Source organism: Balaenoptera borealis (genome assembly GCF_965194805.1).
Source record: "Balaenoptera borealis genome assembly, chromosome: 11".
NCBI lineage: Eukaryota > Metazoa > Chordata > Mammalia > Artiodactyla > Balaenopteridae > Balaenoptera > Balaenoptera borealis.
In genome coordinates this window covers 54,370,576-54,392,156 of record NC_138868.1, presented here as the reverse complement: position 1 = coordinate 54,392,156, position 21,581 = coordinate 54,370,576, and the positions used below count along the sequence as shown (strand labels likewise).

The following is a 21,581-nucleotide window of genomic DNA, read 5'->3' as shown; positions in this document are numbered from 1 at the left end:
TTCATATCTGCCTGATGTCCCAGGGTAGGTTCTCCAGGAAGTGGATTCTGAGATGGTGTTTAGTCTGCAGGATGTTTGTTAAGGAGAGCCTTGGGGACAACACCTGTAAGAGGAAGGGAAGGCAGTGGAATTGGGCACAGGGGGAAGGTGAACTGAAATGGCCCATCCAAGTTGTCCTGATTTGCGCTAAAGTGGCCGAGGCTTACATCCTGATCCAGTCTAGGATCAGTTGCCCCTGCGCAGGTAGCTCTGCAGCTGCAGCCACGCGTCCTTCCTTAAAGGTGCAGCTGCGTGGCGTTTTCCAGTGTCCATCCTCAAGGCAGATTGGAAGAGCCCTGGATGAGAGCTAAGACCAGCCCTGTGTTGGCCACTTTCCAGCTGTGTGACTTCAGACAAGTCCTTCCCTTCCCAGAGCCCCTCATCCTACCAGGATATAAGGGGCTGAGACCACAGCCCCAACTGATCCGTGTTCAGCACTTAGCAGTTCACCAGTGGTTCTGTGCACCTCACCTCACAACCACCTTACATGTCAACAGCGAGTCAGCACCACAGGTCCTGGGGAGGTGCTGCTCTTGTGTGGTCTGGGGACCTGCCCGCATCCACCAGCTGCTTGTTACTGGTTCCAGACAAAGGAAGTACAGAATTTGGGAGTAACTGTTCAGAAATGTTAGAGCAATGTGGCAGAGTAATTTTATGTGTATTGAAACTAATAATAAAAAATTTGATTTGCACTATGTTTGCTTCGTTTTCTTATTTCATTCCTGGGGTAATTTATATTGTATTTTACAAATGGATAGATCAATGGTGGATTGGAACAAAAAATACAAAATCTGGTCCTTTACCACAGACATTTTGAGAAGCACTGATCTAGGGCATCCCCAATGCAGGCTTCTGACAATTCTTACATTTTTTAAGCAGGGGGCAGGGGGCACCTTTGATCCTTAATCATTGACATTTTGTTGATAGGGCCAAAATTTGTTGCTGTTTATTGCATTTTTCAGGGCCCCTTTGAAAGGAGCTGCTAGAAGGAGTCTTCCTGCCCATCTATTTCTATCCATTCTCTCACTAAGGGTGTAACTGGACGTACGTGGCACCAGGTCAACAGACTGAAAAGGGAAACACTCGGGTCATCTTTCTGGCAAAGAGTGAGGGGAAGAAATAGAATCCAAGAAAAGCCCAAATGTGGTCTGTGATAGACATGAATTTTCACAGCTCTTTCGAAAACTTTTCCAGGCATGTATAAATGGAAGGGGTGAGGAAGAGCTGGCATTTACTCAACGATCATTTATGGATGAACCATTTAAAGGTGAAGAAACTGAGACTCAACGAGGGAATGTGTCCTGTATGGGGTCCCACAGCCAGTGGCAGCGGGCGCTGGGCGGGGGGTGGGTACTGCGTGCCTGGCTGGCTCTCAGGCGCCTGCCATTTCCAATGTACCATTCTGTGCAGCTTCAGTCCAGAACCAGACAGGATGAGCGCAGCATGTGATAGCTGCCTGGGAAGGCAGCTTTCATATCGGGACCAGGATGACTAAAATTCTTTAACCTCTCTAACAAGAACCTCATTTGTTATGAAGAGGTCACTGTAAGTGTCATCGACATAATGCATGTGAAGCATCCACCCAGAGCCCAGCGTGTAGCAGGTTCTCAGGACGGGGCTCAGGGAGCTGACTCTGCCCTTCTCTGGGGTCACTAAGACAGATGCTCAATTCAGCCTGAGGCATCCACTACCCCTCTGACCTGGCCCATGCCCCGCTCCAGCTCAAGCACCTCCCAGGGCTCCTTCCTACCTGGGGGATCAATTCTTGACTCCTTGACTGGACATTAGTTCCCCCAGACAGCAGGCCAGGCATCGTCAGGGACCCTATCTGCCTGCCCCGCCTCTATCTCAACAGAAGTTTGCTGCACAAAGGCCTAAACCTCAGCCTCCTGTTCCCTAAACCTCACCTTGACCCTGACCCTCCCCAGTACTTCTCACCCACGTGTGCCCTGCCCCCTCCCTCCTCTCTGCTTTGCTCGCTCAGCAGCTCCCGTGTTCCCGCCTCGCCTCCTCCTGATCCCTAGCAAAGCCCAGTCCGCCTGAGAGGGTGAGGTTGGGCCGGGCCACGTGGCTGCTGGCAGAGCTGTGCTGGCTGACCCCTGTCCCACCCGTCACCCGCAAGCTGTGTCATCAGGCTGGGCCCCAGCAGGCTCTTTGTCCCCGGTGGATAATGATGCCTGAGAACTTCTCCCAGGTCAAAGGGCAGCCTGATTTCAAGAGGAGACTGCAGCTCTGCCCATCCCTGAGGGCGTTCGTTCTCTGGCTGGTCTGCCCAGTGTCTTTACATAACATCCCCCTTGTTTCCTACAGAACAGGTCACAGGAGGTAAGCTGGAGTTGACTGTTCAGTGAGGAAGAGGCGACATGCCATTCTCTGGCCCATCTGATCCACCACCTGGGAAGGCGAGACAGGGCAGCAGGGCTGGGGGGCCAGGCTGGGGGACAAAGGTGAGGCTTTGACCAGCGCTCCCAGATGGAAGTGGGGAGGATGAGAAAAAAAAGTAAAATAGAATCTTTCATTTGATGAATTGACATTTATGGAGCCCATTTTTTATACCAAGGTCAGGGCTGAACTTACAAAGGATGGAGTAGGAGTTGCCTCATGGAGCCCTCAGCCCATGTGACATCAGAGCTGAGAGTCAGAGGTCATCCTAGTCACTCGGGGAAACTGAGACTCAGAAAGAGGGCGAAGAAATCCGCCCCCGGTCATTCAGCTGGTGACAGAGTGCAATTCTCCTTCCCTACCTTCTGGGCCCCTCTGGCTGCCATTTCAGGGCTCAGAGGACTCAGAAACTCAAAGGTGCCCAGGGCGAGTGCAGGGGCTTTGTGGCCTCGCCCTCCTCTCCAGCTCAGGGAGGGAGGAGCTGGGACAGGCCAGATGCAGGACGAGGGAAACTGTAGGAGAAAGGGCTGCAGCTGGTGGCTTCTTGCAGCTGTCACTCAAGGCAGAGGAAGAAAAACCTGGTAATTTTTCCTGCCCACTGAGTGACAGGACCACAGGGGACGGAGAACACAGACATTATTCTCTCCCAGCATCTCTCCCATTTCTCAGGTGGGCAGACCAAGGAGAGGGCTCCTTGCAGAGGAGCCACAGCAGGAGTGCAAATCACCGATGCCAGAGTCTGGTCTCCTCTGCCACGTTGCCAGTTGTGACTCGGGGCCTGGCATGGGTTAGAAACGCAGGAGCCATCGAAGGCTTTGGAGATGTGTTCAACGGACACCTCCGGGAAGCCTTCTGGGATCACAGCCCCTCCCTCTATTCTCCCTAATGCCAGCCCTGTCCTTTGGGGCAGCCCCTCCTCTGGGGAGGCACTAGCAGAATTCCAAGTGTTGGTCACTGGGGACGTTGTACTTGAGCTTGTGGGCTTCGAAGAGGTTGCTTAGCTCCTTCATGTAGCACTGGTGCAGGTTGTCCACCTCTTCCTGGGAGGGACGCGGTGTCTTCTGCACCTCGATGGGCGCCCCCACTGCAAGACACAAAGGAGTGAGGTGGCCCAGAGTAGGAACCACCGGAGTTGCAGGGCACTTGGGGTTCACACCACAATGGTCATCGGTGCAGGAAAGTGCTCTTACTGTCTCACTTTCAATTCTATTTTGGGTGATAAGTTCTAAGATGTTAGGGCAACTCCAAGATTCTGATATATTAACAATACCACCAGCTGGCATTTACAAGCAATATCTCTTATAATCGTCCTAACAATCCTATATGGATAGAACCTGCTATTATTCCTGTTTGACGGGCCAGGCAATGAGGCTCAAGGAGGTTAAGTAACTTGTTCAAGGTCACATAGCCAGGAAGAATCAGTGCCAGGTGGTAAGCCCTGGGGATGTGCTCTTAACCTCCAGGCCAGGCGGTTCTGAGAGTCTCAGATACCGTGATGGGAAGCGCCTGTATGTCTTTGGGGGAGGCGGCCCACAGCCCAAGCGCCCTTCTTTCCGCCTCTCTCTCCATGCTGGCCTGCAGTGCCCCCTTTCTAGGGAGGAATCGGGAGGCCCTACCTACCTCCTTCCTCTGGTTCTGCCTGGCTCAGAAAGGAGCTGCTATGTGTTCTTCTCTTGGGAATGGCTCTGGAGGCAGCACTTGTGAATTATATTCATGAAAATATTACCACACAACCCAGGGAAAGTCATGGTGTAGGGAGCTGACCAAGTCTGTACTCAACTAAGAAATGAGTGGGTGGTTGGAGATGAACAGACCTCTCTCTACAAGCTTTGCCATTGGAACCTAGGTGGAATCCAAGAAGAAAGCAAATGAGCTGTCCAAATAGCTGGAAAGATGGTGCTAAGTCCATGCACTGAAGCCCATGCCCATTATTTACAGGAAAATCCCTCAGGCTCTCTTTCATAGCCTGCTGATTGCTACTTTACAAATTCTAACACCTGGAATGCCCTTCCCTTGTATCCATCTTCTCCAATAAGCCTTATGAGATCATCTGGTCCGAATTAAACCTTCCTTCTTTGGTGTAATAAAAAAGTCAAATAGATCCTGACCAAACCTCAACTTAGTTACTCAAGGGCAGGGTGTTCTTTTGGAAATGATTTAACTTCTCTGAGTCTCAGTTTGCCATCAGTGAAATGGGGATGATAGTCCCTGCCTCCAAGGTTGTTGGAATAACCGAGCTGCTGCATGTAAGGAGTCAGTACAGCGCCTGGCACACAGCAGGTGCTCGGTACTCAGTAGTGGCTACGGTGCTTTGTGTCTCTGTTAGAGTTCTCCTCCCAGACTGCCTTATATCTGCCTGTGTGACTGTTTCCCAGTCTAGAATGTGAGTTCCACAAGGTCAAAGATGTGTCTGGCCCATGTGCATGTCCCCTTGCAGCACACAGCCTGGGCCCCTTGCCCTGTAGGCTTCCCCATCCCAGCCTGGGTCTTGGCTCACCCACGGTGGTGATGGGCTGGCGGTAGGGCATAAGACCAAAGCTGTACTGGAAGACACCACGGCCATGGAAGAGTGGGAGGGAGACTCGCATGATCTTCTGCAGTCGGTTCTGGGTCCGGCGCAACCAGGAGCCAGGAGAGTTGTCAACCTGGTCAAATAGGTCATTCTCCCCAAAGGAGAAGATCGGCACCAGAGCTGCCCTGGAGGGAGACAGGAGAGAGGGTTAGGAGGTGCAAGAAGGTGCAAGCTTGTCACCTAGCTTCCTGCAGGGACCCAGTGACCAGGAATTGGGGTAGAGAACAGAGCCCTGGGCCAGAAGTAGGAGGCCTCTGGTGTCTCCCAGTCCTGCTATGGCCTTGCTTTGTGATTGTGGGCAGGTCCCAGCTCCTCTCAGGGCCACTGCCTGGCAGTTGTAACACGACAGGGAGACTAGAATGCTACAGAGAGTCCTCCCAGATAAAAAACATTTGCAAACTTTGGAAAAATCTCACCTGCCCCAGTTAGCTTGTATTCTTCAAAGATGATCCAAGGTAGGAGAATAGTTCTAAGCAATGCCCCAAACTCCATTCTCCCAGATCCCCTCCGTCTCAGACCTAATGCAAGCTTTCAGCAGTATGACCCTTGACACTTAGTCCCTTTAATCACCAAATCTCCCTTCTAGACTCTTTTCTGGGTATTTGGGAATGAGACAGTACATCGTCACCAACACAGAATCTTCATTGTGAATGGATTGAGAATCTCCCTGCCAGGGCTTCACTGGTGGCACAGTGGTTAAGAATCCACCTGCCAATGCAGGGGACACGGGTTCAAGTCCTGGTCCGGGAAGATCCCACATGCCTCGGAGCACCTAAGCCCATGCGCCACAACTACTGAAGCCCGGGCACCTAGAGCCTGTGCTCCGCAATGAGAAGCCTGCGTGCCGCAATGAAGAGTAGCCCCCGCTCGCCGCAACTAGAGAAAGCCTGTGTGCAGCAACGAAGACCCAACGCAGCCAAAAATAAATAAATAAAATAAATAAATTTTAAAAAAAAGTCTCTCTGCCAAAATAGGATCTGCATTAATCTCTGCTGTCTTCCCACTAAAATAACAATCCTTGCCGATCTCCAACTGAACCGAGAGCCCTCTGCCCCGATACCCGTGCATCAGGGCGAGCCTGACGAAGCCCTTGCGGTTCCGCAGCAACAGCCTGTAGGCTCCAGGCCTGGCGTCCAGTGCCTCCTGGGCGCCCCCGACAATGATGGCCAGCAGGCTGCCACCTCCCTTCCTGTTCAGAATGTGAGCGGCGCTCTCCTTGTCTGCTGAGACCAGCCCTGGGGAGAGGAAGAAGGTCAAGTATGGTGTGAAGGGGGCAGGGATGGTGGAGGAGGTGTGCTCTGGGCTCCACCCCCAAACTGGGAGTTCCCTGAGGACTGGGGCTGAGTCCTCCTCCTCTTCCCGACCCCTTGCCGAGCTCTTTGCTGGGCACGGAGCTGTGGGAAGTGCTTCCTTGGGTCTAGCCTCCTTCTCCACTACACATGTTCTTGGATTAAGTACAGAATTGTTAGAAGTCCTCCTTAAAATCCCTCCTCCATGCCTCCAGCCCTCATCTTCCTGGGCTACCCAGGGGTGGGAAGACTCACCCCCTGACATGATGTAATCCCTGAAGAAAGGGGCCCAGAACCACAAGTTCAGCATCATCAGATGTGGGCGGATGCCGGGGAACAGTGAAGAAAAGCCGGTGCTCTCGGTGCACAGGTTGGTAAAAGCTCCAGCCGCCAGGACCCCATGGGGGTGGAAGCCAGCGAGGTAGTTCCGGGAGGGGTCCAGCTCCACGGTCTTGACCAGCTGCAGGGACAGCAACCTCGTGAGTCGAGGCTGGATCTCAGGCCCTCCCTGATTCTGCCATCACCAGTGTGACCTTGAGCAACTTGCTCCCCTTCTCTGAGCCTCAGGTTCTTATGAAGATGGAGATATGCGTTTGAATGCATCTAGGGAGACTGTGGTGCCATCTGTGTCTCAGATTCGCTGCTGGCTTCGGACAAATTGCTTCCCTCTCTGGCTTTTAATTTATCAAATGCGGGCATTTGACCCTGTCCCACCTACCTCCCAGGACTGCTGAGAAGCTTAGGTCCGTGAGTGCCATGGAATTACCAAGACTACAGGGCAGGATAATCATAACTGATACATTGAATTATAATTGGTATAGTTCATACACCATCAAGGGCCACACAGGGGTGCCACTATGCTTGAAGAGCCCTATTTTAACAAAACTCCCTAGGAGAAAATTTGGCGCTTAGGACCTGGGAGTGAGCATTTGCAAGATGTATCAGGGGTGGTTGAAAGAGCGTGCAGACCTGGAGACTGGCCCTAGTCCTGTTTACCCCGCTGTACAATGCAAATGTCTCCCTGGTGGTTCTCTGCTCCCCCCATGTCAGACCTTCATTGCCATCCATCCACCTCTTCCCCTGGCCATTGGCAGCTCTGCCCTGGTCTGGTCAGACCTGCAGCATGGAGGGTGCCGAGGAGACCACTAGATATTGTAGAGGGAGTGGGAGAGGAGAGCTGTTTGTCATTAGCAGCTTCCAGGCAAAGTGGGGTGAGGGTGGAAGGAGAGGAACTGAGTTAACAAATGCTGCTCCCGCCATTTACTGGACAGGCTTCAGTGTGCAAAGATTACTGCCGGGGCAGTGATTGTGTGTGTGACCAACCCCTTTCCCACTCTGCCAGTAACTGCCGGGCCTGCCCTTTAAGAGCCCTGTTATCTGGGAGGCACAGCCATCAGAGTTGGAGGCCCTGAGGCCCCCCGGCCCAAGCCCTAAGCCCCTGGCAGGAGGCTCCCTGACAATTCTGCACAGGCCCTGCAATTTGCACTTCCAGGCATGAGCAGTCCATTCCACTCTGGCTCAGCTCTGGCACCGTGAAAGTTCATCCTGTCACCAAGCTGAAATTTTCAGAATGACCCTGAGGATTCTTGTTGCCTTCGGGCCCCAGAGGCCTGGCTGCCCGCTCTCAGAGCAGCCTGGTGGGACCCAAGGGACAGCAATGGGGGTCTGATCCTGTCTGCCCTACCCAAGCTGAACAGCCCAAATTGTCCTGTCCTTGACCTGGACTTGATCTCTGCAAACCCCCACCCCCCAGTATGCCCTCTGGTTACCCTTGACCCTTTGCAGAAAGGCTGAGGGGACCACAGGTGGAGGCGCCATTGCTTCCCAGATGAGGACAAACCTCTTCCACTCATTCGGTGGGGATTTATTGGACGTGAAAATAAGGACAAGCAGAGATAATTCTGGTTATTCTCATTGGGAAAGGTGTTTCCTTAGGAACACATCTCGGTGTGTTTCTTGAAAAACATACCTGGCTCCCTGCACTGAAGCACTTGCTTGTGAATTCTCTTTCTCAGCTAGTGGGAAAATAATTTTGTACAACCTGTCTAAATGTAATGAGGCAGTATTTATCAATATTACAATTGAAAAACGTAACTGACCTTTTAGGCCAGCAACTCCACTGCTGAGGAATTTACCTACAGAATTTCTCATACTTGTGCAAAATGACATCTGAACAAGATTATTAACTGAAGCATTATTTTTAGTAATACCAAAACTTAGCATCCACTCAAATGTCCATCAGCGGGGCCCATTTAGACAAATTATGGAACATTCCCTCATGGGCCACTGTGTAGCCATAGGGATGTACGACATAGCTCTTCCTGTCCTGATATGGGAAGATGCCACAATCACTTGTCGTGTGAAAAAGCAAGACAATGCGTGCAGAACGTCACCAGCTGTGCCGAGAAGGGTAACAGGAGGTGGAGCCAGCTCCTCCTGGGGGAAACAGTGCCTGATCCTCCACCATTAGCTCTTTAGGAAGGCTAAGGGTGAGGTTGGAAAGCTCCAAGACACAGAGACTGTGCCCTAATTTTGCTTGAAATTCACCACTACATGCTGGTTCATAAAATCACAGTAAGAGCTGATAGAAGCTCAGGGATCCACATGCATTTGACAGGGAAGGCAGAGGCTTGTGAGTGTGGGGAAGCTCCAGCAGAGTGGGGACTCCTTATCCGGGACCCCCTACCTCCTGGCCACCCTAAGATCCCTGCAGGGCCTGCGCTTTGAAAGTATGTGGAAGAGTAGGAGGGTCTCCAGGGAGGTGGTGGGGTCCAGAATCTGCAGGCTCCCAGCCCAGGACAGGCAAGTCAAAGTGCTCATCTTCTCACTCCCTGCAGGCCTCTTGGTGGTACAGCCCGCCCTCTGCAGGTGGTGATGCCACAGGCCTGCAGTGGGCAACAATCCTGAACACTGTGCACGTGGAATTTCTGCAAAACAGGTCCAGTGTCCCACCAGTGTCAGTAGTGCCAGGGTTGAGAAACCCTCCTGCGGAGCTAACTGGCTGGGGGAGGAGCAGGGGGATGGTGGATAGGACAGGCACAGAGCTGCTCAGCCTCATTTTCTGCAGCTGTCAGCAGCTCCAGCTGTAAAGAGAGCCAGATGCTGTCCTTTGGAGATCGCGGGATGGCAGGAAGACAGCCCCCTGGAGAGCTTTCAGTTGAAGAGCTCCAGTTCTGCGGAATGGCCTGCACTGGCCTCCATTACCTTATCCCTAAAAACCTCTCCAGCCTCATTCCCAGGCGCACCTTCTGCTTTAGTCACACTATTGCTCAGAAACCACGCGGTGGCAGGCTTCTGGGCCTGAGCTTGCGCTCTTCCCTTCGCAGGCCGCCTTTCCTTCCCTGGTGGACTCAGGATTTAGCTCACAGTGTGGAGTGAGACCACAGAGCCAGAATCTACAAAGCTCTGCTTGAGGCCAGAAACCACTTATAGTTTTCTTTGGCTTGGTAGCTGATGTCACAAACACTCTCAGGCTACAGGCCATACTTTCCCATGGAGACTCTGGCCTTCCTGGCACAGAAGAGCGAGCCTGGGAAGAGGAGAGGAAGGGATGGGAATTCAGAATCTCAAAGTTCAGAGGTCCTGGGGTGGGGATGAGGGACTCTGCCCATGACATTCCCATGGCTTCCCTCGGGACCCAGCAAACCCTGCTCGTTTCTGCTGACAAGGTCCTGGGAGGGCACCCTGCAGAGGAAGCAGATATGGGGTCGAGGAAGACTGCCCCCACCCGGGCCCCTCAGGTTGGCTCAGCACTGCCCACTCGCTCTGCCCTTCAACATCTATCACCCCTAATGAGCATGGAAGCCTCTGCCAGCCAACTTCCTGCCCTCTGCCCAGCCCCTGCCCTGTTGCCCTGCCTTGCCCTGCCCCATCGCACCCTTTACCTTTGCCCAGGAGGCCCTGCTCACTGGATGCTAAGGGCTCCTGTACCCGAGCTGTTGCCCAGCCCTTGCTAGTCCTTGCTGGGCCCCAGAACTCTCAGAAGGGAGCAAGGCAGGAACTCTGACTCTGCTGCTGAGTGCCCATGACTTGGCCCAGCTGTTTACCCTCTTTGAGCCTGTTTCCTCCATTCCCTATCGCTTTACCAGCTGGGGGCCTAATTTCTGGAGGGCCAGGAAGAGGTGGGGCTCCCAGACTGGGGTGGGAGAAGCCATGCAGGTGTGAAGGGCAGAACAGCCGGTCTCTGGGCTATCAGAGTCCTCCCTAGACCCATAGCCATGCCCACATCTCCCCAGAATCCCCAGCGATTCAGTAAAATAATAAAAACTACTAGTTTACTGAGAACATACAAAGTGCTTTACTTGCTGTCTCATGGAATCCACACAACCCAATGACGTATGTGGCATCATCTCCACTTTACATATGAGGAAACTGAGGCTCAGAGAGACTGTATAACTCACCCAAGGTCACACCACTTGTATGTTGCAGAACTGATAATAGAACCTAGTCTGTTCAGCTCCAGAGGCCACACTCTATATGTTTCTTCTCTCCTGTTTCCAGAGGAGGGCCACCTGCCCCTGTCTGGCACCTCTCTGAGTCCCCATTGCCTTCCCCATCCTATCTGGACAATAAATCATCCCTGCCCAGCTGCTTATACCCAAGAGTTTAGTCTGTCTGGGATTCAGGAAAGGAGCCAAGGTCAGTTCACTCAAATCAAGGATTCTGCTCCACTCAGGACTGAACTGGGTCCAGGGTCAAGGGTCCTAAAGGCCATGAGGTGCCCTGAGTCAGAAAGTCAGAGATTCGGGGCTTCCCTGGTGGCGCAGTGGTTGAGAATCTGCCTGCCAATGCAGAGGACACGGGTTCGAGCCCTGGTCTGGGAGGATCCCACATGCCGCGGAGCAACTAGGCCCGTGAGCCACAATTGCTGAGCCTGCGCGTCTGGAGCCTGTGCTCCGCAACAAGAGAGGCCGCGATAGTGAGAGGCCCGCGCACCGTGATGAAGAGTGGCCCCCACTTGCCGCAACTAGAGAAAGCCCTCACACAGAAACGAAGACCCAACACAGCCATAAATAAATTAAATAAATTAATTAATTAAATTAAATTTAAAAAAAAATACAAGGTGCTATAGAAGCACTTTAAAAAAAATATTTAAAAAAAAAAAAAAAAAGAAAGTCAGAGATTCAAAAGCACTCAACTGGGAGGGATCAGTGTGCTCACGGGATACATTTGTAAACTAAGATTTAGAATGGGGCAAGGCCTTGTCCAAGGATGCCTAACATACCAGAGTGAGGGGCAGAATCTGAGAACAAGTTCAGGGTCCTCTCCCCTGTCCCTTTAAACTGACTTAATGTACAAACTTTAAACCAGTAAAAGAACTTTGTACGTGAACTTGATCACATCCTTGTCCCTCTCTAGGGGTTAGTCTCCTCCTCTTATGAAGTGTGGGGCTAGAGGGTCTCTTAGGACCTTAAGTTTATTACCTTCACCCCCAAGCATGGCTACTGAGGGGTTTATACCTATAAGATACACATGTGTGCCACACTACATGGCCCACAGAGCTCCTTCAAATCCTGTTCATTCATCAGTCCTCATACTGGCCCCACATCCCTGCAGGTGGGAAACCATGGCCAGACAGAAGCTGGACTCTTCCCCAGGCCACATAGTGGTGGAAGCCCAGCTCCTACCTCCCAGCCCAGTATTCTACTCACTGCACACAGGGCCACACTTCCCCACGGACACGTGGGGCACTACGGTCCTGGCCACACCCCAGCCAGCCCCATTACTCACCGAGACGGGGAAATAGTCCTTCATGTACTTCCATATGACCCAGCGCCTTGAGGCCTCAATGCGCCTGCCCCCCTGCCGTGGCTTGTCTCGGTCCAGGTACCACCAGGTTGCATACAGGATACTGAAGATCCAGAATCTTGTGAACAGGAGACCTATGAAGACCACAATGCAGATCTGGGCTGGGGAAGGAAGCAGGAACCATCAGTGGTCAGAGCGGTGAAGGAAGGATTTCTCCCCCTATGCCCATCACTAGCAGCACTGTCCTGTCCAGCCCTCACCCCAGGGAGAAGGGGTCGGCCTCCCCTGCCTTCAAAGAGGAAGGAATGCAGCCCATGCAGTGTCTGTCACACTGGGAGCCTGGATTTGAAGCCAGGTAGGCCTAGCTCCAAACTCATTTTTTCCCACTGCACCAGGCTGCCTCATTCACTCCAGTCTTCCCCCTCTACCTCCTCTCTGTCCAGTTAAGCATCTGTGTTCACCAGGTGCTCAATAAATGCCTGGGGGAGAAGTGACTAGTTTAACTGTTTCTCATTTCCACCCTTTGGGCCCTCAGAGAAAAAGGAGACATTCTCTCTGCCCAGCCCTCTCTCTGTCCACTCGCGCCCATCTTTCCATAGATAAATCCTGCCAGATCCCGCCTCTAATTAAAGTCCTTCCATGGTTTTCTCATAACTTTAAAAACAGCCCATGTAGCTCAGCCTGGCATTCAGGCTCCCCACGGCTGGTCTGATCCCCCTCCCACTCCGGCCTCACTCACCCACATGCACCCCATGCTCCAGCCACATGAAACTGCTCAGTGTACCTACACTGAGAGACTGAGTTCCTTCAATCTCTTAGCTTTTGCTTATGCTGCTTCCTCTTCCTGCCATGCCCTTTCCTGGTGAAGGAGGGAGGAAGGAAGAGGCCAACTTGTGGCTGGCCCATGGGTTGGGGTGCAGCATGGCTAGGACCAGGCCAAGTGAGGAAATACCTTCTTACCTATGATTCCAAGTCCCTTGCTGCAAGCTAATCCTGGCTTCATCTCAGGGTCAGGGGGTCTGTGGGGCTGACCCTAACCTGATGCTAATGGAACATCATTCCCAGAGAATATTTCTCCCTCCCCATCCCATTCCTTCCACTCAACACCATGCACCCACACTCTTAGAAATGTCAGCCTCCGGTTGTATTGCCTCTGAAAGTGGGGTAGACTGGGTCTGTCATTCCTGGCAGGCTTCCAGGAGAAGGGGACTTTTGACCCAGTCTGAACAGTAGTAAAATTCATAAGCCAGAGAAAATAGGTTGGGGCTCACAGATGTTCACTTTACACAGAACACCTATGTGCCAGGTGTTGGTGGTTCAGCCGTGAACAACAGAGAAAAATTCCTGCCCTCATGGAGCTGACTTTCCAGTGCTGTGTTTGGGGGCACTTGTTTTGTTTTTTTAAATTTCTATGGTGGTAAAATATATGTAACATAAACTTTATCATCTGAACCATTTTTAAGTGTACAGTTCAGTGGCATTAAATTCATTCACATTGACCATCGTGACCATCCATTCCCAGAACTCTTTTCATTTTCCCAAACTGAACCTCTGTACCCATTAAACAAAAACTCCCATGTCCCCCTCCCCCAGCCCCTGCCAACCACCATTCTCTTTTAGGTCTCCATGAATTTGATTAGTCTACAAACCCCACATAAGAGGAATCATAAAATATGTGTGTGTGTGTGTGTGTGTGTGTGTGTGTGTGTGTGTGTGTGTGAGAGAGAGAGAGAGACTGGCTTATCTCACTTAGCACAACGTCCTCAAGATTCATCCATGTTGTTGTATGTTTCAGAAACTCCTTCCTTTTTATGGCTGAATAACATTCCATTGTGTTATTTGCGGCATTTGCTATACATTCATCCATCAATGGACCGATGGACACTTGGGTTTCTTCCCCTCTACTTTATTTTAAAATAGCATTGAATTAGTTACTAATAATGAAAAATGGGGAGGCTTCACACTCAAACCCATTCATCTGGCGTCTCTTAAACAGCCGGAAGGAGCGGTAGCCCTGAGTCACTGCCATCGCAGGCAGCTCCCCTCCAGGCATTTCCCCTCCTTCCCAGGCCTGCTGGCCAATGGCTGCTGGAACCCATTCTCTCACATCAGCCTCGTGATTCCTGGAGGATTCAGAAAAAGGACGAACCACACTCCTGGTGAGTTGATCACTTTTTTGTTTGCCTTTAAGTTTTTTTAATAAAAAACTTGAAAGGGAAAGTTGCAGAAGAGTGGGAATGAAATGCCACCATGTGCATGAAGAATAACATGTCCACCCTTGTGATGCCCACGCATAGAGGATGGTAGGACACCTGCAGATCTGGAGGGAGGAGGCAGGTGCCAGGAGATAAGGGATAAGGATGGCTTGGCAGTTGACTTAGATTTTATCATTTTTATTTACATAACAAATATTTAATGTGAGAAAATGATAAAGAACCTCAGCTAGGACTCTCTGCCCTTGGGCAAAATCAAAAGTCTATGTGGGTCGCTCCCCCTTTCAGAAAACCGCCTCTAGAGAATACAACCAAGTTGTTAATAGTGGCTCCCTGGAGGGAATTCCCTGGCCGTCCAGTGGTTAGGACTCCGCGCTTTCACGGCTGCTTTCACACAAGCCACGATGTGTACGGCCCAAAATAAATAAATAAATAAATAAATAAATAAATAAATAAAATAGTGGCTCCCTGGAGGGTAGGATTTGGGGAAGTCTTTCACTTTTAGGATACCTATTTTGTTTGGATGTGTTACAACAGCACATATTCATTTTTATAACTAACATAGCATGTTAAGGTTAGGAAAAAACCCACACAAGAGGAACTTGCACTTGACAGAAAGAACTCTCCACCATCCCCCTCACCCTGAGGTCACCTTTTAACTCCTGTCAGCAGGCAAAACCCAAACTTGGGGATCTTTTCAGTCCCTTAGGAAGGGAGACACTTTCTTTCACCTTGTAACACCAAGGGGGAAAAATGTAAGAACCCACTTTACTGAGACCCAGAGAGGGTATGCAAATTGGCTAAGGTCCCACAGCAAGCTAGTAGGCTGGGACCTGGCATTCAATTCTACTCTTTTGTCTACATCATGCTCCCAACATTCATTCATTCAACATTTATCAACACCAACTCTTCTAGGAGCTGGAGATGCAGCTGAGAACAAGACCAACTATTTGAATGGAGCTTACCTTCTTCCTGTGTGGGTGTGTGAATTATAGAGGAGTGGAAAGGAAACAGAGTAAACATGTAACCCACTGTAAAGTATTTGTTTCTGGGCCCTGAGTCCTCAGTGACAGGTCCTGGTTGACCTCTCCAGCCACTTCTTTGCCCCTCCCCAAAATGCCTGCTCTATGTCCAGCGTGAGCCAGCTGTTCACAACATGTGTGGTGTTTACTCCCCCACTGGAAGCCCTTACTCTCCTGCCAGCCTGTAAATCCCACCCTGTGCACTCATCTCCTAAGTATCCTTGAAAAGGGGCCCTTTCTTTCCACCCACTGCCAGACCAGGGGAGGCAATCTTTTTCTTAAAGGGCCAGATTGTAAATATTTTAGACTCTGAGGCTATATGGGGCAACTTGGAGGGTATTACACAGGCACATAATCATTTGAATTACGCCAACATTTAAAATGTAAAAACTATTCTTGGCTCATGGGCTGTACAAATGCAAAAGCAACCAGTGGGCTGGATTTGGCCCATGCCACATAACTTGGGGACCCCGATCTAGCTGGCGGCTACTACCTGCTATTGGTCTACGCCCCACACCCCAAACACAGCAGATCCATAGACCTCAGGCACTGAGACCTGTCCCACACAGATTGGACCTTGTCACTCCTGTACCAAAAAGCCTTCTGGGCTCCCCTTTGTCCCCAGGATAAGGGACAAGGTACAAGCTCCTGCTCCTGGCACGAGTGGGCTCAGATCCCTTTGCTCAGCGACCCTCCCTCTAGCTCCAGCCCCAGCGCTGCTTGACCTCCCCGTGCTGCTCCTGACATTCCCAGGATCCCGGGCTGGGCTGGGGGTGGGCACGGACAGTCAGACACACTCCTGCTGGGAAAGCTCTCCCAAGGCCAGCTGGGCAAGATGTCCCTCATCCCCTGTAATCCCCGGGCCTCAGCCCACCTGGCTCTGGGCCCCCAGTGCCCCATGCCCAGGAGGCAGCCTACTTGTCGACTTGTCGCCTCCTGCCCCTGCTCCACACCTCCTCCCATGCCCTCAGTCCTCTCTCCTCCCTCTGCCGCCTTCCCTCTCCTCCTCTGGCAGTAGGAGAAGCCCAGACCTACAGCCTTGGACATTTAAGGCAATTAGCTTCTCTGCTCATCTGTGGAATGGGGTAACTGGGGATATTTTAAATGTTTTAACAACCCTTAGGGCAGAGACACAGGTCAATCATCAGGGATGCTAGGGGCAGGGAACTGGAGGCTTGCTTTAGCTGCAAAATTTCGGGGAGCTTCTGAGCGAGGACATGGGGTATGTGTATGGTATTTGTGTGTGTGTGTGTGTGTGTGTGCGTGCGTGCACGTGCATGTTTGTGTGTGGGTGTGTGAAATGGCTATTGACCAGTCTGTAAAGAGTACGCCCACAGTTTAACGCCAGTGTAGTGGCATCAGTGTACAGGCTGAACACTAGCCCTGGGGGGAGCAGTCCCTACCCAGTCTGGTGCCAGCAGGTGAGATGAAGAATCCCATGGCCTCCCGTCCCCCCAGCCCAGCCCGCCTTACCCAGAGCCAGAAAGGAGAAAACCCACTGCAGGACCACAAAGGTTTGCATCCTGCGCTCCCATGGCACGGACAAGGGTGCAAACTTCACCATGCTGTCTCTTTGGTTGATTCCGGTGTCTTCTCTGAGCTCTGCTGTGGTCTGAGGCACCTACTTACTGGTTTTTGCTGCTGCCAGAGGTTGAGTAAGCGTTAGTGGTTGGGGAGGAGGGTGCCCCACCCCACACTGCCCAGCCCAACGCCTCCCTGCCCCCGCCCTGGCAAGGATCTGTTTCCTGGTAGAAACCTTTGAACCCACTTGCCCTGGAGCCAGGTAAAGGAAGGAGGAAGGCAAGGACATTTGCCTCCTCAAGCAAAACCTTATCTGCCAGACGCCTTTCTCTGTTTGCTTGAATCTTGCCCTCCACTTGGCAGGTAAAGCACTGAGTATAGGGCAATCCTGTCCCTCTTCACCTACCCAATGACATGGCTGCAATAACTGTCTCCTCTCTTCTGCCACTGTTCCCCTCCACAAACATGCAGTAGCAACTCCTGTCTACAAATCCTTTGGCCCCACCATCTCCTCCACCTCCTGCCCTATCCATGGAAGAGCCCCGTCTGCATTCCACATCCTTCCCTCCCATTCTGTCCTCCCTCCACCAGACTTCAGATGCCATTGTTCCATGGAACTGCCCTTGACAAGTTCACCAATGCTTCCATGCTGCCGAATCCAGTGGTCCATTCTCAGCTCTCATCTTGACCTCTCAGCAGCCTTAGACAGAGTTGGTCACTCCCTGCTCCTTGAAACCACTTGGCCTGTGGACTCCACACTCTCCTGGTTTCTTTCCTGCCCCTCTGGCTGACCCTGGGTCTAATTGTGGCTCTTAGCCTTCACCAGGCTAAGTGTTGGAGTGCCCTTTTGCCCACTCAGTCCTTGTGAAACAAGAGGGAAGAGGGCAGGGCACAACCTTTAAAAGAATGACATAGCCCAAGGACACGACATAAACTGATTAGAACCAAATAAGTCCAAGATGGCGGACGAGTCGACCTTCACTAGACTTGTGTGTGTGTGTTTAATTTTGGCCACACCATGCAGCATGTGGAATCTTAGTTCCCCAACCAGGGATCGAACCTGTGCTCCCTGCAGTGGAAGCGCAGAGTCCTAACCACTGGACCACCAGGGAAGTCCCTCTAGCGGACCTTGAGCCTCAGTATACACTCATTGTAACATATCAGCAAGCTAAATGTCACACCCACCGGCGCCATGACAGTTCAAGGCCAACCATAAAGGTCAAAAAGTAGGCAGTGGCCCAATTTCTGGAAATCCCCACCCCTCCCCAAAATAGCTGGAATACTCCTCCCACTCATTAGCCTATGAAATTACCCATCCCTATAAAAACTGACAACCCCATACCCTGGTGCCTTTCTCACCTTCTGAGATGGCCCACACTCTGTTTGTGCAGTGTGTTTCTCTCTAAATAAATCCACTTCTTACCTATCTCTTTGTCTCTCACTGAATTCTTTCTGCGATGAGACACCAAGAATCCGAGCTTCATTAAGTCCTGAGACCAGGTGTGTGATCTCAGTTAAAAGACTGTGGGTTCAAGCCCCAGTCTGGGTTTTGGCTGGGTTCGAGTCCCAGCCCATAGGTTCAAGCCCCAGTCTGAGTTACACGGTTTCACTTGGAACCTCCCTCTTCTCTCCACCCTCTCTCCTGCAGAGACTTCCTCCAGGCTCATGGTCTTGGAGTCTATCTGCAGGACAAACACTTCCAAACTGCATCTGCAGCCCTGACTTCCCCCCGGGCTCCAGACTTGACCAGCTAGGTGGCTACTTGACATCTTCCCTGACAGCCCGCTCAGCTCCTCCATCACAGCCTGTCTCAAACTGAACTTGACCTCCCCTCACCTGCCCAGTCTGGCCTTTCCTCTGCTGTTTGCCATCTCAGGAAAGGGGACTCCAGTGACCTGGTTCCTCAGGCCAAAACCTCAGAGTCACACTAGACTCTTTCCGTCCCTCTCCATCCAACTGTCTGTCGGTTCTCCTAAATCTCTCCATTTAAATGTACACTTTGAACTGAAATATATCAAGCATACAGTAAAAGGCACAAATCCTAAGTGTAGGAGTGATACTTTGTCACAGAGCGGACATACTGGTGTAACCTCTGCTCTGATGGACAAATAGAACCTGACCAGCACCCGTGTCCTTGCCCGTCACTCCTCTCCTCTCCGACCCTCACACCAACCTCGTCTCTGCTTTGAACTTTATAATAAGTGAGCCTTACACAATATACCTTCTGGGACGGTCTCTTTTGGCTCAAGATTATATTTTGAGAGTCATCCAAATTGTGTGTATTTGTAGTACGTTTGTTCTCATTGCCATATACGACTTCACTCTGTGAATATGCCAGATTTCATCCATTTCACTGTTGAGAGGTATTTGGGCTGTTGTCTGTTTCTGGCTATTGTGAATTGTGCTGCTATGGGCATTCTTTTCTCTTTTCTTTTTTTTTCCTATTTTTTGGAGAAAAAATTGACAAATATCATTGTATAAGTTTCAGGTATACAGCGTGATGGTTTGATTCACATATATTGTGAATGATTACGATAGATTTAGTTAACATCCATTGTCTCACACAGTACAATAAAAAGAAAGGAAAAAAAATCTCCTTTTCATGAGAACTCTGATCTACTCTCTTCCCAACTCTCCTATGTATCACAGAGCAGTACAGGCATTCTGTACATGGCTTGTGGTGCACATTTCTATACGTTTCTGTTGTGTGTGTGCCTGGGAATAGACTGGCTGGGTCTCCTGGTATAAAGCCACATATTTTCCAACGTGGTTGTACAAATTTACACCCACAAAGCCCGCATGAGAATTCCAGTTGCTCCACATCCTTCTCAACATTTTAGCCGTTGTAGTGAGTATGCAGGGATACTTCATTGTGCTTATAGTGATTTCTTAATGCCTAAGAGGTTGAGCACATTTTAGTATGTTTATTGGCCATTTGGATATGATTTTATGTCAAGTTCATGTTCTAGTCTATTATCGATTTAAATATCTCTCGCGTTGGAAAGCTGCTTTCCACACCCACAGCCAGCCTCTTTGATCGACTCTGACATCAGCGTTCTCACTGGTCTCTGTCACTGTGCCCTTTCTCCCTCCCAGAATCTCAACAGCCGGAGGGACTGCTGGGTCAGAGTATGTGACTGCAGGAGCTTGGCAGTAGTAGTGCCAGACTTTTCCCAAAACAGCAGCACCAGTTTATACCTTTACCAGAAATATATGCGAGATCCCATAGATGTGTAACCTCTCTGGCCCTTGGTGTGGTCAGACTTATTATTATTTGCTAGTGTGTAGAGTGATATCTGGTTGGTATCTTGCACTTCCTGAACACGAATGTTGCACGTGGCTTTATTCATAGGAGTTTCCTCTTCTGTGAAAAGCTCATTCTTAATTTTCTTCCATTCCTCTACAGTGTTTTTTGTGGTTTTTGTCTAAATTTGAAGTTTTTTATGCACTCATGCTACTAACCTTTGAGGTTGCACATATTGCGAATCTCTTCTCCCAATTTTTAGCTTGTGTTTTAAGGTGTTACTGGATGAACAAACATTTTACATTTTAATATATTCATATTCATCAGCCTTTTGTTAAATAGTCATTGCCTGGTCTGATTCAGGAAATCTTTTCCTACTTATATTTACCATTAAGAATTTAAAATTTGGGACTTCCCTGGTGGCACAGTTCTTAACAATCCGCCTGCCAATGCAGGGGACACGGGTTCAAACCCTGGTCCAGGAAGATCCCACATGCCACGGAGTAACTAAGCCCGTGCGCCACAACTACTGAACCTGTGCTCTACAGCCCGCAAGCCACAACTACTGAGCCCACGTGATGCAACTACTGAAGCCCGCGCACCCTAGAGCCCATGCTCAGCAACAAGAGAAGCCACCGCAATGAGAAGCCCGTGCACCGCAACGAAGAGTAGCTCCCACTCGCCGCAACCAGAGAAAGCCCATGCACAGCAATGAAGACCCAAAGCAGCCAAAAAATAAATTAATTAATCAAAAAAAATTTTTAAGTTTGTTGTTTGTTTTTCATATGTAAGTCCTTACTGCATCTGGATGTTTATACAGTATGAGTTAGGTTCCAACTGTATCTTTAACATATGAGAACCATTCTGTGCAGTCCCATTTGTTCACCCCCCCTGCTCCCTTCCCCAATGAGGTAATGTGCCACCTCTGTCATACAATAGATTTCTACACATTTGTGGCCTGTGTCAGGCTTTTATTCTCTTTTATTGTCTGTTTATCTATCTCTGCCAGTGCCACACCATCTTAATTATTTACTTAGCTCTAATATCTAGGAGGGCAAGCCTCCTTGCTCTTCTGTCTTACAATTGTCCAGGCTATAATTCACACTTACTCTTCCATATACATTTTAGAATCATCTCAACAATTCCCAAAATTCTCTCTTGGAATGTTGGAATTCATAAAATGTTGAATCACAGTTCATCTTGAAGAAACACACATGTGAATAAAAATGAAAGAAAGAATAAATGAATTAAATTCCTACATCATAATATCTATCAAAAGAGCAACAGGGCTTCCCTGGTGGCGCAGTGGTTGAGAATCTGCCTGCCAATGCAGGGGACACGGGTTCGAGCCCTGGTCTGGGAAGATCCCACATGCCGCGGAGCAACTAGGCCCGTGAGCCACAATTACTGAGCCTGCGCGTCTGGAGCCTGTGCTCCGCAACAAGAGAGGCCGCGATAGTGAGAGGCCCGCGCACCGCGATGAAGAGTGGCCCCCGCTTGCCGCAACTGGAGAAAGCCCTCGCAGAGAAACAAAGACCCAACACAGCCATA

General features: G+C 50.5%; 1 protein-coding gene across 2 annotated transcripts; it reads right to left on the bottom strand.

Moving 5' to 3' along the window:
- Positions 1-1,994: 1,994 nt before the first annotated feature.
- Positions 1,995-21,310, bottom strand: MOGAT2 (monoacylglycerol O-acyltransferase 2). Of its 2 annotated transcripts, XM_082342245.1 has the most exons (6): positions 16,739-21,310; positions 12,013-12,191; positions 6,538-6,742; positions 6,054-6,228; positions 4,919-5,118; positions 1,995-3,505 (listed from the first exon to the last, which is right to left on the bottom strand). In XM_082342245.1, exons 1-6 carry the CDS (start codon positions 16,827-16,829, stop codon positions 3,351-3,353), a joined length of 1,005 nt encoding a protein of 334 aa, XP_082198371.1. In that variant the 5' UTR covers positions 16,830-21,310; the 3' UTR covers positions 1,995-3,350. The 2 variants fall into 2 exon arrangements, with proteins under 2 accessions (XP_082198371.1, XP_082198370.1); XM_082342244.1 differs by lacking the exon at positions 1,995-3,505 and having other exon boundaries at positions 5,064-6,742.
- Between the last annotated feature and the right edge of the window lie 271 nt (positions 21,311-21,581).

What these genes read in the sequence shown, in the direction of transcription:
- MOGAT2 (XM_082342244.1), bottom strand. Translation starts at nt 16,829, where the DNA reads ATGGTGAAGTTTGCACCCTTGTCCGTGCCATGGGAGCGCAGGATGCAA. An exon ending in TTTCTCCTTTCTGGCTCTGG is followed by an intron (nt 12,192 to 16,738) that starts GTAAGGCGGGCT and finishes TTCCTTCCCCAG; the next exon opens with CCCAGATCTGCATTGTGGTC. An exon ending in AGGACTATTTCCCCGTCTCG is followed by an intron (nt 6,743 to 12,012) that starts GTGAGTAATGGG and finishes CTGTCCCTGCAG; the next exon opens with CTGGTCAAGACCGTGGAGCT.